Raw genomic sequence first — 14,713 nt, 5'->3', positions numbered from 1 at the left:
TGATTTCTACTCTTGAGGGCTCATGTGATCAGGAATAATCCAGAATGATCTCCCTATTTTTTAAGCTCAATTGCTTAAGAACCTTGCTTACATCTGCAAAGTCCCTTTGCCAGCTAACACCACAGAGTCTTGGGCAGAAGCTAAGGGGTAAAGGTCACCGGGGCCAAAAGTCTGCCTGATTAGCTCAAATTAAAACACACACATGTCTGGACCCACCTGAGAGTTTCTGACTCAGTAGGTCTGGGTTGTGGCCCAAGAACCTGCCTTTCTGAAGTCCAGGTGTTTCTTGCTAGCCGAGGAACCACACTTGGCGGTCACTCATTTGGGGGTGGGATCCCACGCTGAGCCAGGATGTTCTACATCTGGGCCACTCATGTTCCTGGCCTGGGCCTTCCACAGCCTGGTTCATGAGATGTTCACGGCTGGTTTTTTGCTGATGTTGCCATGACTTTCAGATGAAGTAGCTAAGCTGTGTGTTCCCAGGGAGGCCGGTCAGCATAGCCCCTCAGTGAGGCCAGGGCTAGGACTGGGGATGTGGTGGGGACGGTGGGGGGCAGTGCTCCTTGCAGCCTGAGGGCTCCAGTCAGCAGGGCTGTGGCAGCTGGTTCTGCATATGGTTAGGGCATTCACAGACTTGCCCCAGACCTCTGGAATCAGGACTCTGGGGAGGGGCCAACATCTCCTTCAACAAGCATCCCCGGGTGGCTCTGCCAGCTTTGAGAACACTGGTCTGCAGGTTGCCCACAACAGTACCCACGATTGGAGCTGGGGGCTTCTGCTTTTGAGGTTGAATGTGGATCACACGTGAGACCCCTGAACGTGGGCCATGCATGAGATGGTACTTATTCCAGGTGCCTGAGAAAGGACAGGCCCTCTAAATTCTCTAAGTTGCATCAGTTGAGTTTTTGTGACAGGAAAGTGAAAAAAGGCAGATTTTTGCAGAAGTGTGTTGCCCAGACATCATTTCTTGTGAAAGTCCCTTAGTACCATCTGGTGGCAGGTTTTGGTAAGACGGCATGTAATATGGGAAGTACACGATTTCTTTTTCCTTTTTGAAATGACCTTGGACCCAAAGGAGTAAGGGGGCCTAAGAGGACTGAGGCAGGAAGTCACCCCTTCAGATGGGGCTCACGTGAGGCATAACTCGGGATCCCTGAAGACTGTGTGTGCAAAGGTAGGTCCCACAACTGTGCTAGAACACTTGTCTTTCACTCAGATGTTTCTGGTGAACCCCACGTGAGGTCCAGGAACACCAAGCAGAGCTTGGCTGGGCTCCTGCCTGCAGCCAAGTGGGGAGATGAATATCAGCTGGTCGATCCAAATGGTCCAGGCAGAAATGCAAAGTCACCTGGCTCACAGTGAAGTTCAGGCTGCTTCAAGGCCCGCAGCTGCCACATGCCTCTGCCCCCTGTATCAGCTCGACTCTGTTCTCGAAGTGACCCGGGGCTGTCAGTAGGCAGCTCTCCTCCCCTCTCCTCTCCTAACCACCCCTGTAGACCTGGTGCTCGCCTCTCGGCTTCTCACGCCTCTTTCTGCAAGTCCCTCTGCTTCTGCAGCACCCAGGACCGGCCTTACCTCCTCCTGGAAGCCTTCCATGATGCCCCCCCACCTCCCCCGCACCTTGGGCCTCTCCGTGGGTTCTGTGACACCCTGTCCTTGACCCTGTGACCAAGCTGGACTGTGGCTCCAGGAAGGAGGGTCTCTTTCACCTACGGTCAGTCTGGTGCTAGACGGCGTCTGAAGCCCACACGGAAGTCAGTATCCTCAGAGACATCATCTCGTTAACCCCCTTTGAGCTGCCGAAAGGGGGGCTTTTATTGTTTTTTTCTGAGCACCCCTCTTTCTGATGGAGGAGGTTTCAATTATTGAGCTTTAACACATGGCTGCTCTGGGCACAGCTCTTTCCTGTTCACGTGGGAGAAAGGTGAGCTTTGATGACAGCGTGTCCAGCTCTCATGTTCTCCTACTGCCCAGCTGACTCTGGGGTTGATGGACACCAGCCACCCTGGTCTGTGACCTGCAGGCTTTGTTCTCAGGACCACTCCATGGAAACGGAGAGTCTTACGTGGGGATTCACCCACTCCTGGATGGCTGCTTGTCTCTGAGATTCAGGTCTGGAGGGGTCCTTTGAATCCCTTCATGGAAGCCTTTCCTGGAACGTATGGTTAAGAGGGTGTGGCCACACCAGGAGTCAGAGGCTGTGCCTTGGTGTTTGATGTCCTAGGAGACTGTTTGAATGGAGACAGTTTTATTTATTTTTTAAAATGTATTTATTTTTAATTGAAGGATAATTACTTTACAGTATGATGTTGGTTTCTGCCAAACGTCAACATGAATCAGCCATAGGTGCACATATGTCCCCTCCCTCTTGAACCTCCCTCCCACCTCCTACCCCATCCCATCCCTCTAGGTTGTCACAGAGTGCTGGTTTGAGCTCTGACGTGAAGTGAAGTCGCTCAGTCGAGTCTGACCCTTTGGGACCCCATGGACTGTAGCCTACCAGGCTCCTCCATCCATGGGATTTTCCAGGCAAGAGTACTGGAGTGGGTTGCTATTTCGAGTCACACAGCAAATTCTGGTGATCTACTTTACATACGGTAATGTATATATTTCCATGCTACTCTCTCCCTCTTCTTCCCTGCCCCTTGACCACAAGTCTGTTCTCTATGTCTGCATCTCCATTGCTGCCCCGCAAAGAGGTTCATCAGTACCATCTTCCTAGATTCCATATATATGCATTAATATATGATGTTTGTTTTCTCTGACTGACTTCACCCTGTATAATAGGCTCTAGGTTCATCCACCTCATTAGAACTGACTCAAATGCATTCCTTTTTTATGGCTGAGTAATATTCCATTGTATATATGTACCACAGCTTCTTTATCCATTCATCTGATGATGGACATCTAGATTGTTTCCTGAATGGAGGCAGTTTTAAATGAGGAACAGAAACCTGGCCAAACTCTCTTGGTTTATTTTGAAATAAGTTTAGACTACTCTGATGCTGTAAAAATAACTCAGAGTCTTCCCATACTCTTCATTCAGTTCCCCCAAAGTCAACATCCAAATAGCAAAGCACCAAGGTTGAAACCAGGACATTGGTGAACAGATCAGACTGGTAAGAGACTTGCGTGAAATCTCACCGGTTACCCTGTTCACAGGTTGCCTGATCCTGGGTCCTGCCTGCATTCAGGTGTCCTGTCTCCTCAGCCTCTTCCAGTATGGGACAGTTCCTGCCCATCTCTGCTTCTCATGACCTTATCTGTACATAGTGAAGGGTCGGGCTCTCAGGAATAATCACCCTCTATGTTGTCCAGTGTGGTCATTAAACTGCATGTGTCAGGCATCCTGTGATGCACATATGTGAGGATAGACTCAGACTCCCCCATGACTCAAAGAGTGTGGCCCAGAGACCAGAGCCACAGTCATGGGGAGCCACTTAGAAACCCGGCCCCTCCGGTCCCACTGGGGCTGCTGAGTCAGAATCTGAACAAAACTGTATCCTTGGGTGGTTCATATGCGTGTTGAAGTTTGACAAGCGCTCTTCCAGATGAAGTAGGTTTCAGTCTACATATTTTATTTTGCTTTTGAGGACTGGCCACGCCTGTTAGATCTTTTCTCCGTGGGAAAGCGAGCTTGTACTGAACTTGTAAATAAGTAAGCAGCTTGTGGCTGCTTGTGGGTTGTCACAGCTCTTAAAGTGAAGATGAGGAATCTCTATTCATTTTCCTACCTTAATGTTGACTTGTCCTGCTTTAATATATAGATAGCATTTCTCTGAAGTTATTTTACATAAGTGCCAGCGCACACACACACACATATTTTAGCTATCAAAACATATATGTAACTCTACTGGTCAGAAATCAGGAGAAAATTGAAGTGCCGTAGTGATTGAATAAGATGAAGGAAATTCCCTCCCCCCTTTAATTATTGATAGCATCTCATCTGTTTAGTCCATGTTCTTCTTTTTACTACTTTTTCATGCAAACTCAGTAAAGTATGAAGAATGTACCCTGAGTTGTATATGTTAGTCCAGGAAGTAGTTTTTATTTTCTGAGTTTCTCGTCTTCCTACTGCCTTGGGTCGGGGCTCCACTAAAGGCTGATTTCCGGGGATGCTGATACAAGCATCAAGGGATGCTTCTGTGGCTTAAAGATTCTCTGCTGACAGAGAAACAAACCAACAAGACAAATACAACTGGGTACACCGTCTGGATTCTCCACTGCTGTGTCTGTGTCTGAAGGGAGAGGGTGGCTGGGTGTCCTCCTGACTGTGACTCTGCCCGCAGACCGCGGCCCTGGAACAAGCCATCAGAGACGCCCACGAGTGTTATGATGATGAGATTCAGCTCTACAACGAGCAGATCGACACCCTGCGGAAGGAGATTGAAGAGGCGGAGAGGAGCCTGGAGAGGTCATCCTATGACTGCCGGCAGCTGGTGGTCGCCCAGCAGACCCTGAGGAACGAGTTGGACCGGTATCATCGCATCATCGAGAATGAAGGCAACAGGTGGGGTTGGGGTGGGCAGAACCCATGGGCACAGAGCCACTTACTTGTTCCATGTTTTTCCATGTGCCAGTTCCAGGCTGTAGGGAATGTGGCCAGAAAGTGAAGTGTTAGTTGCTCAATTGTGTCTGACTCTTTGTGAACCCTTGGACTGTAGCCTGCCAGGTTCCTCTGTCCAGGGGATTCTCCAGGCAAAGATACTGGAGTGGGTAGCCATTCTGTTTTCCAGGGGATCTTCCCAACCCATTGCAGGCAGATTGTTTACCATCTGAGCCACCAGAAGGAGACCCCCAAATCCAGGACCTCATGGGGCTGGAATGCCAGTGGGGGAGGCAGAGGATGAATGGGTTTGCAACAGAGATGTGGACTCTGGCATGAGTGATGGTGGGGGGAGGGGATGGGTGATGAAGATGACCGTGGGAGCGTTTGGGTGTCAAGGTGTCTTTAGGCTCCACAGGTCTCTGGGGACAGGAATATCTTAGCTGAAAGGATGACTAGGTGTGGTTATTGAGATGTTGCAGGTGAGATGCCTGAATAGTACCTGGAACTGGACCAGCGCTCAGAGCAGTTGGTGTTATTACTGCTGCTGCCATGGTGACTCTGAGCACCTGGCCAGTCAGTACTGTGGCTGCCAGCAGGCTGTCTGGTCTTCTCCGCACGATGGATTGGGACATGAACTCCGCTGGCAAGTGTCTCTGTCTCTGTCTCAGCCTCATTCACATCTACACCTGCATCAGTTACTCTCCATTTCCTCCATGTTCATCTATGTGACCGTGTCTGCACCTACACGTGTACTTATGCCCACATCTGTATCTACAGCATCTGTGTGTGTACATCTACACTACACCTACATTCTCTACATCATCTGTAGCTACGCCCACATCACATAACCTACATCTGTATCATCTACACCTACACCTGCCTCTACATCACCTACACCTACATCATCTGTATCTACACCTGAGACCTACTCTGCCATCTACGTCTGTCTGGATCATCTACATGTACATCTACCTCACGTCTGCATTTTCTGTACCTGCATCATCTTCAACACTTCTATTTATGCTGATGCCTGCATCACCTACACTTACACCTGCACTTACCTCTACATCATCTACATCTGCATCTCTATCTCCACCCACATCTACATCATCTGTCAGTCAGTCAGTTCAGTTCAGTCGCTCAGTTGTGTCCAACTCTTTGCAACCCCATGAATTGCAGCACGCCAGGCCTCCCTGTCCATCACCACATCATCTGTATCGACGCCTATATCACTTACATCTGTATCTACATACACCTGTATCTACACTATCTATGGGTACACTTATATCTTTATCACCTAAGCCTGCATCTCATCTCCACATAAAGTATCTGAATCTCCATCGTCTTTATGCATGTACATGCATAAACCGTCTATACCTCCATGGTTTTCTTTCCTTTTTTTTTCACTTTACAATATTGTATTGGTTTTGCCATACATTGACATGAATCCACCACAGGTGTACATGTGTTCCCCATCCTGAACCCTCCTCCCACCTCCCTCCCCCCATCCCTCCCCAGTGCACCAGGCCCAAGCACCCTGTATCATGCGTCAAACCTGGACTGGCAATTTGTTTCACATATGATAATTTACATGTTTCAATGCCATTCTCCCAAATCATCCCACCCTCTCCCACTCCCACAGAGTCCAAAAGACTGCTCTATACATCTGTGTCTCTTTTGCTGTCTCGCATACAGGGTTATCGTTACCATCTTTCTAAATTCTATATATATGCGTTAGTATACTGTATTGGTGTTTTTCTTTCTGGCTTACTTCACTCTGTATAATAGGCTTCAGTTTCATCCACTTCATTAGAACTGATTCAAATGTATTCTTTTTAATGGCTGAATAATATTCCATTGTGTATATGTACCACAGCTTCCTTATCCATTCGTCTGCTGATGGGCATCTAGGTTGCTTCCATGTCCTGGCTATTATAAACAGTGCTGCAATGAACATTGGGGTGCACGTGTCTCTTTCAGTTCTGGTTTCCTTGGTGTGTATGCCCAGCAGTGGGATTGCTGGGTCATATGGCAGTTCTATTTCCAGTTTTTTAAGGAATCTCCACACTGTTCTCCATAGTGGCTGTACTAGTTTGCATTCCCACCAACAGTGTAGGAGGGTTCCCTTTTCTCCACACCCTCTCCAGCATTTATTGCTTGTAGACTTTTGGATAGCAGCCATTCTGACTGACATGAAATGGCACCTCATTGTGGTTTTGATTTGCATTTCTCTGATAATGAGTGATGTTGAACATCTTTTCATGTGTTTGTTAGCCATCTGTATGTCTTCTTTGGAGAAATGTCTGTTTAGTTCTTTGGCCCACTTTTTGATTGGGTCTTTTATTTTTCTGGAATTGAGCTGCAGGAGGTGCTTGTATATTTTTGAGATTAATAATTTGTCAGTTGCTTCATTTGCTATTATTTTCTCCCATTCTGAAGGCTGTCTTTTCACCTTGCTTATAGTTTCCTTTGTTGTGCAAAGCTTTTTATTTTAATTAGGTCCCATTTGTTTAGTTTTGCTTTTATTTCCAATATTCTCGGAGGTGGGTCATAGAGGATCCTGCTGTGGTTTATATCGGAGGGTGTTTTGCCTATGTTTTCCTCTAGGAGTTTTATAGTTTCTGGTTTTATGTTTAGATCTTTAATCCATTTTGCGTTTATTTTTGTGTGTGGTGTTAGAAAGAGTTCTAGTTTCATTCTTTTATAAGTGGTTGACCAGTTTCCCCAGCACCACTTGTTAAAGAGACTGTCTTTTCTCCATTGTATATTCTTGCCTCCTTTGTCAAAGATAAGGTGTCCATAGGTGCATGGATTTATCTCTGGGCTTTCTGTTTTGTTCCATTGATCTATATTTCTGTCTTTGTGCCAGTACAATACTGTCTTGATGACTGTGGCTTTGTAGTAGAACCTGAAGTCAGGCAGGTTAATTCCTCCAGTTCCATTCTTCTTTCTAGTGATTGCTTTGGCTATTCGAGGTTTTTTGTATTTCCATACAAATTGTGAAATTATTTGTTTAGTTCAGTGAAAAATACCGTTGGTAGCTTGATAGGGATTGAATTGAATCTATAGATTGCTTTGGGTAGTATACTAATTTTCACTATATTGATTCTTCCAATCCATGAACATGGTATATTTCTCTATCTATTTGTGTCCTCTGATTTCTTTCACCAGTGCTTTATAGTTTTCTATATATAGGTCTTTTGTTTCTTTAGGTAGATATATTCCTAAGTATTTTATTCTTTTTGTTGCAATGGTGAATGTAATTGTTTCCTTAATTTCTCTTTCTGTTTTCTCATTGTTAGTGTATAGGAATGCAGGGGATTTCTGTGTGTTGATTTTATATCCTGCAAGTTTACTGTATTCACTGATTAGCTCTAGTAATTTTCTGGTGGAGTCTTTAGGGTTTTCTATGTAGAGGAGCAAGTCATCTGCAAACAGTGAGAGTTTTACTTCTTCTTTTCCAATCTGGATTCCTTTTATTTCTTTTTCTGCTCTGATTGCTCTGGCCAAAACTATGTTGAATAGTAGTGGTGAGAGTGGGCACCCTTGCCTTGTTCCTGACTTTAGGGGAAATGTTTTCAATATTTCACCATTGAGGATAATGTTTACTGTGGATTTGTCATATATAGCTTTCATTATGTTGAGGTATGTTCCTTTTATGCCTGCTTTCTGGAGGGTTTTTTAATCATAAATGGATGTTGAATTTTGTCAAAGGCTTTCTCTGCATCTATTGAGATAATCATATGGTTTTTATTTTTCAATTTGTTAATGTGGTGTATTACTTTGATTGATTTGCAGATATTGAAGAATCCTTGCATCCCTGGGATAAAGTGCACTTGGTCATGATATATGATCTTTTTAATATGTTGTTGGATTCTGTTTGCTAGACTATTGTTAAGGATTTTTGCATCTATGTTCATCAGTGATATTGGCCTGTAGTTTTCTTTTTTTGTGACATATTTGTAAGGTTTTGGCATTAGGGTGATGTGGCCACATAGAATGAGTTTGGAAATTTACCTTCTTCTGCAATTTTCTGGAAGAGTTTGAGTAGGATAGGTGTTAGCTCTTCTCTAAATTTTTGGTAGAATTCAGCTGTGAAGCCATTTGGTCCTGGGATTTTGTTGCTGGAAGATTTCTGATTACAGTTTCAATTTCTGTGCTTGTGATGGGTCTATTAAGATTTTCTATTTCTTCCTAGTTCAGTTTTGGAAAGTTGTACTTTTCTAAGAATTTGTCCATTTCTTCCAAGTTGTCCATTTTATTGGCATATAGTTACTGATAGTAGTCTCTTATGATCCTTTGCATTTCTGTGTTGTCTGTTGTAATCTCTCCATTTTTGTTTCTAATTTTGTTGATTTGATTTTTCTCCCTTTGTTTCTTGATGAGTCTGGCTAATGGTTTGTCTATTTTATTTATTTTCTTGAAGAACCAGCTTTTGGCTTTGTTGATTTTTGCTATGGTCTCTTTTGTTTCTTTTGCATTTATTTCTGCCCTAATTTTTAAGATTTCTTTCCTTCTACTAACCTTTATACCTCCATGGTTTTCATGTACGTGTATAAGCTGTCTACATCTCCATCATTTTTATGTACCTATATAAGCTGTATACATCTCCATCGTTTTTATGTACATGTGTAAACTGACTACATCTCCACTGTCTTTATGTACATGCATAAACTGTCTATACCTCCAACATTTTTATGTACATATATAAGCTGTCTACATCTCCATCATTTTTATGAACATGCATAATCTATCTACGTCTCCGTCATCTTTATGTACAAGTATAACCTGTCTACATCTCCATTGTTTTTACATGCATAAACTGTATATACCTCTGTCGTCTTTATGTACATGTATAAACCATCAGCACCTGCATTGTCTTTATGTACACATACATCTCCAGTGGTGTCTCCATTATTCCTATCTGTACCCATGCCTACATATATGGCTGTATCCACCTGTGTACCTATAGCCCTAGATGTGTGGAAAATGGGTTGAGGCCAGCTTCACAGTGTAAGGACTCTGCTTCTCTATTAAGTGGAGATTCTTCAGTTCAGCGTAGCCCGCCAGGCTCCTCTGTCCATGGGATTCTCCTGGCAGAGATATGGAGTGGGTAGCCACTGCCTTCTCCAGGGGATCTTTCCACCAACCCAGGGATTTAACTTACATCTCCTGTGGCTCCTGTGTTGGCAGGAGGGTTCTTTACCACAGAGCCACCTGGGAAGCCCTCTCTTATTTTAAAAAGCCCCCAAAACAAAGAACTCCTGTTCAGCAGAGAAGTGGCATATTTAGATTATCAGCAATCTCTACCTTACCATTTTTTATGTGTGTTTCACAGTTTATGATTGACCTTCCCATCATCATACAATGTGTGAGTGTGTTTGGGGGGGTTTAGATTGAGGTAAAAGAGAAACACCTGGGTGTCCCCCCAGGGACACTGCTGTCCTCTCTCTGGGGCTCTGTCTTGACGTATGAGTGCTCTAATGTGTCACAGGAAAAGGAAGATTTTCTTTTGTTTTCTCTAGTTCCGTTCAATGTGTTGTGCTGAACTCAATTATATTTATGTCACAGTGAATGCTTCATGCACACATACAAAATATCTTGAACTGGTATTTAAATGTCTTTGTGAAAAATTTTGGTTTGGAGGCAGGACTTCATCAAAAGGTAACTGGATACCTCTTTTGTGTGTTTATATAGAACTCTTAATTTTGATATAATTTCATGCTGATAGAAGTGTTGCAGGCCCAGAGCAAGGAAATTATGAATCCTCTTAGATTCACTAGCTATTTACATTTTGTCTCAATTGCTTTTATCTTCCTGCTCTCTCTGGTTATAGAAACTATTCCTTAAAAAACAAGTTGGAGAATCATATCCTGGTTGCCCTAAATAATTTATCCTGGGCTGGCCATTGTCTTATTTTAGAGGTGGTGTGCATGCTCAGTCATGTCTGACTCTTTGCGATCTTAAGGTCTATAGCCCACCAGGCTCACCTGTCCATGAAATTCTCCAGGCAGGAATACTGGAGTGGGTAGCCATTGCCTCCTGCAGGGGATCTTTCTCACCCAGGGACCAAACTTATGTCTCCTGCAGCTCCTGTATTGCCAGGTGGATTCTTTACCACTGAGCCACCTGGGAAACCCTCTCTTATTTAAAAAAAACAACAACCCCAAAACACAGAGAACTCCTCTTCAACAGAAAAGCGGCATATTTAAATTATCATTCATTTCTACCTTACCATTTTTTATGTGTGTTTCACAGTTTATGACTTGACCTTCCCATCGTCATGCAATGTGTGAGTACATTCATGGTTCTTGAGCTGTTGGATCTAGAGGAAGCCTTATTCATTTTTGCTGGACACTAGAGCCTCCCTCTTACCCCCCCAACCCCTTTCTGTTTGGCTTGATGACTTAACGATGGTGACCTCCCTCTTTCTGGTTCTTCCTGCCAGGCTGAGCTCTGCCTTCATTGAGACTCCAATCACCCTGTACACTGCAACCCATGGGGCCTCCCTCAGCCCTCGGCATGGTGGGAAAGGTGAGTCCCCAACTCTGGCTTGTTCTATTTTCTGTCCTAGGAAAATGGAAAAGATCAAGCGACTTTGTCCCTGAAGGCAACATTCATGCTCCTTTCCGATCCAGCTGGAAATTCAGTGCTTTTATGTGGGGTCCCTCCTCGCCCTTGCTGATGTCCTCCCACTGGTGCTGAGTGACTGAGTCTAAAAGTTTATAAGGAGAAAGTCAGGCCACGCGAGAGGTTACCATCCATGAGCACGAGGCATTTAATTGGGGAGAAAATTGTAATTAACATTTACTTTGGCAAGAAGTAGATAATGAAATGTATCTATCTACCCTCCCCCAGTGAAATGAACTCTTTTAAGCAAAGGTGCTTAATCTAGCATCAGGAGCAGAGAAGATGCTCAACTTTTGTTTGTTTTCTCTTCCATTCAAAACTGAGCAGGAAGAGCTTGGTGGGCAGTGGAGCTTCTGCCTTCAACACTTGGTCCTTTGGGGATGGTTTCCTACACTTGTGAGATGTCCACTCATGGCTCAGTCTCCCCAGTCAGGACCGAACAGAACGGTGCCTGGAGGAAGGAAAGCCTGGCTTACAGTGCTGTCAATCCCAGGGTCTCAGAAAGCTCAGAGGGCTTTGTGGAGATGGGAGAAGGGGCACGGGTTCCCAGACACCCAGGCTGGCTTCAGGGGCCCATAGCTATGCGCAGGGTGCTGGGCTTGATGCTTTGCTGTTGCAATCTGGAAATTCTTCACAGTTTTGAACAGCAGGCCCTGAAATTCAGCAGCTGGTCCTGCAAGCACCCCCTTCTGCATACCTGCTCCTGGCCACCTGCTTTGACATGTCCCCCTTGCGTCCCTCTCCCATGGCTTCATGGCCTGCACCTGCCATGCCTGCTCACTCTGCTCTGTCATTGAGGGTCACCCCTATGGGATGCCCTGGCTCTGTGAACCCAAGTCCTCTGGTTAACAAAGGGAGGAGGGTGTCTGGAGAAGACTTTGGGGTGAAAAAGTTAAAAAATCACTCTGTTAGTAAATCTCAAAAGCTTTTTGGATGTGTGTGTGTGTGTATGCTAAGTCACTTCAGACGTGTCTGACTCTTTTGCGACACCACGGACTGTAGCCTGCCAGCCTCCTCTGTTCATGGGATTCTCCAGGCAAGATTACTGGAGTGGGTTGCCCTGCCCTCCTCCAGGGTAATCTTCTGACCGAGGGATTGAACTCGTGTCTCTTATGTCTCCTGCACTGGCAGACGGGTTTTTGTTTTTGTTTTTGTTTTTTTACCACTAGTGCCACCTGGAACTAAAAGCCCGCCTTTTGGATAAGACATGGTGAAACTTTGTCCTTTCTGAAACTTTAAGTTTCTCCTCTTGGCTGGTCTGAAGCAGTGAACATGGCCTCAGGCCCAGGGGATTCCCATTCTGTGTTTAAGAGCATCGCTTCCTCTTGTTGCACAGGAGGAAGGGGATGGTGAGCAAGGAGTGGCGGTGTTTATCTGGTTTGGGGTGCAGGGAGGACAAGGGTGTGCCTGGAGGCTATTCCAAACCCATCAGAGGAAGGCGGGGTGACTCTGAGTTGCTCCTTTGGGGAAGCCTGAGGTGACAGTGACTCTCTGGACTGGATTTCCTGGTCTGGTCTGGATCCCAGTGTCCCCTGTGACCTCGAGGTGAGGGTGCTGGGGTGGGGCAGAGGCCCTGTTCCCACAGAGTGTTATTGCAGGAGAAACATGGATCTCAGTAAGTTGTACCCAGTGTCAAGGGAACTGTGGGGGCCTCCCCTCTGCTCTGCAAGCCCGGAGGGGCCAAGTGACTCATCCCAAAGTCACACAGCAGCCAGCAGGGCTGGGTCCTCAGTGTAGGCCATGAATGCTTAGGACCCAGAGATTCTACCCTGTTGCCAACCAGCCAACCAGTAAACCCCACCCCAGTGCTAGGCATGTATTTTTCAGCAAATATGTTTTCTTCCTCTTTCATTGGCCTTGACTCATTGCACCCACCTCCTTTTTTCTTTTTTCAAAGATCTCACCAGGGCTGTGCAGGATATAACTGCAGCGAAACCAAGACTCAAAGGCCTCCCCAAGAACCTTCCAAGGAAAAAGGAGATGGTAGCGAAAGACAGAGCAGATGAAATTCTGGAAGAGACACCGCTGAGAGTTTCAGAGGACACAAAGCTGGGGCGGGAGGTGCTCAAAGAAGAGGGCGAGTCTAAGCTTGAACCGGGGGATGAAGAAGCAAGACCCCCAACCCAGGACGGGGCTCCGGAGGATGTCCCAGATGGAGGCAAGATAAGCAAAGCCTTTGAGAAGCTAGGCAAGATGATCAAGGAGAAGGTGAAAGGCCCCAGAGAACCCGAGCCCCCCGCTGACCTGTACACCAAAGGGCGCTACGTGATGGTCTCTGGAGATTCCAGTTTCATAGATCCTGGCTTCTGTGTCTTCTCTGTCCCAGCCAAAGGGGGCGTAGTGGTTTCTAAGGGGGAGGACTCTGTGCGTCCTGACAGCGGCGTGGAACCCTCTCCCCAGCAGCCTGAGCCCCCTCTGGAGGACGGACAGGGGCCTCCCCCGGAGAAAGAAGATGGTCTGAAGGATGAAGGGGGGCCCCCTGAGGGGAAAGAAGACGGTCTGAAGGATGAAGGGGGGTCCCCTGAGGGGAAAGAAGATGGTCTGAAGGATGAAGGGGAGCCCTCTGAGGGGAAAGAAGACGGTCTGAAGGATGAAGGAGAGCCCCCTGAGGGGAAAGAAGACGGTCTGAAGAAGGAAGGGGGGGCCCCTGAAGGGAAAGAAGATGGACGCCCTCCCACCCCGCACCCTGCAGACAAAGGGGATGAGAAAAACGCCAAAGAACTGAAGGGCCTCCAGGGGAAACAGGATGGCCAGAAGGAGGAGGAGGGGGCCAGAGGGCCCTGTCCCATGGTGGCACCTGGTCCAGAGGGGCCGTCTACACCCCGGTCTCAAGGGCCTCAGGTCACTCTGGGTGGGCCCGAAGGGCATGGGGTTCAGAGCAGCAGCCGGCCGGCGAGAAGCCCTCCCAGGAAGCTGGCCTACGAGAAGGTGGAGGTGATGGAATCCATAGAGAAGTTTTCCACTGAGAGCATCCAGACGTACGAAGAGACTGCTGTCATTGTGGAGACCACGATTGAAAAGACGAAGGCAAACAAGAAGAAACTGGGAGAGAAGGGATCCTCCAGTGCCTGAGCTAACAGGGAGGAGGTATCTCTGGGCCCCTGAGGACATGTGCTTGGATGTTTTAGAACAGAGGCTACAAGGGTGAGGATACAAGGTTCTTTGGATTAGACCATGGTTGGCTCATCTGGCTTACCGATGAAGCCTTAATTAAAATGTTTTCTTTGCTTGCACATCCTTTGTCTGATTAACAGGTGCCTTGGGCTTGCAGGTTGGCCAGCCTCGCTCAGGACAGGGGTGCCCTGCTAACAGCCACTGAGCTGAGCTCATTTAAGAAAGTAGACGAGCCCTTTGTCCTGGGGCATTGCGGGGCTCATTAGAGGCTCAGAGTCTGGATTTCACACCTGAAACGTGTCAGGTGATGGATCGGCTTGTTTTCACCGCATTTCAGGCACAAGCACACGATTGCATGAAGGGTGCTTTGTTAGAAGTCAGACAATTAAAGGTGTCTGTCTCAGTTTGGGTTCCCCAAGA

At 46.5% G+C, this 14,713-nt stretch overlaps 1 protein-coding gene across 2 annotated transcripts in view; it reads left to right on the top strand.

Moving 5' to 3' along the window:
- The window catches only part of BFSP1 (beaded filament structural protein 1), a 52,049-nt gene extending 37,637 nt beyond the window's left edge, over positions 1-14,412 (top strand). For both annotated transcript variants that reach the window (XM_065921266.1, XM_065921265.1), the window contains exons 6-8: positions 4,290-4,510; positions 10,998-11,083; positions 13,077-14,412. In XM_065921266.1, the coding sequence (XP_065777338.1) occupies positions 4,290-4,510; positions 10,998-11,083; positions 13,077-14,251 (1,482 nt within the window). In that variant the 3' untranslated portion in view covers positions 14,252-14,412. The remainder of the gene's footprint in view (positions 1-4,289; positions 4,511-10,997; positions 11,084-13,076) is intronic.
- The last annotated feature ends 301 nt before the right edge of the window (positions 14,413-14,713 follow it).

The sequence above is a fragment of the Muntiacus reevesi genome, chromosome 2 (assembly GCF_963930625.1).
Source record: "Muntiacus reevesi chromosome 2, mMunRee1.1, whole genome shotgun sequence".
Classification (NCBI taxonomy): domain Eukaryota; kingdom Metazoa; phylum Chordata; class Mammalia; order Artiodactyla; family Cervidae; genus Muntiacus; species Muntiacus reevesi.
This window is presented reverse-complemented; position numbering and strand designations above follow the sequence as displayed.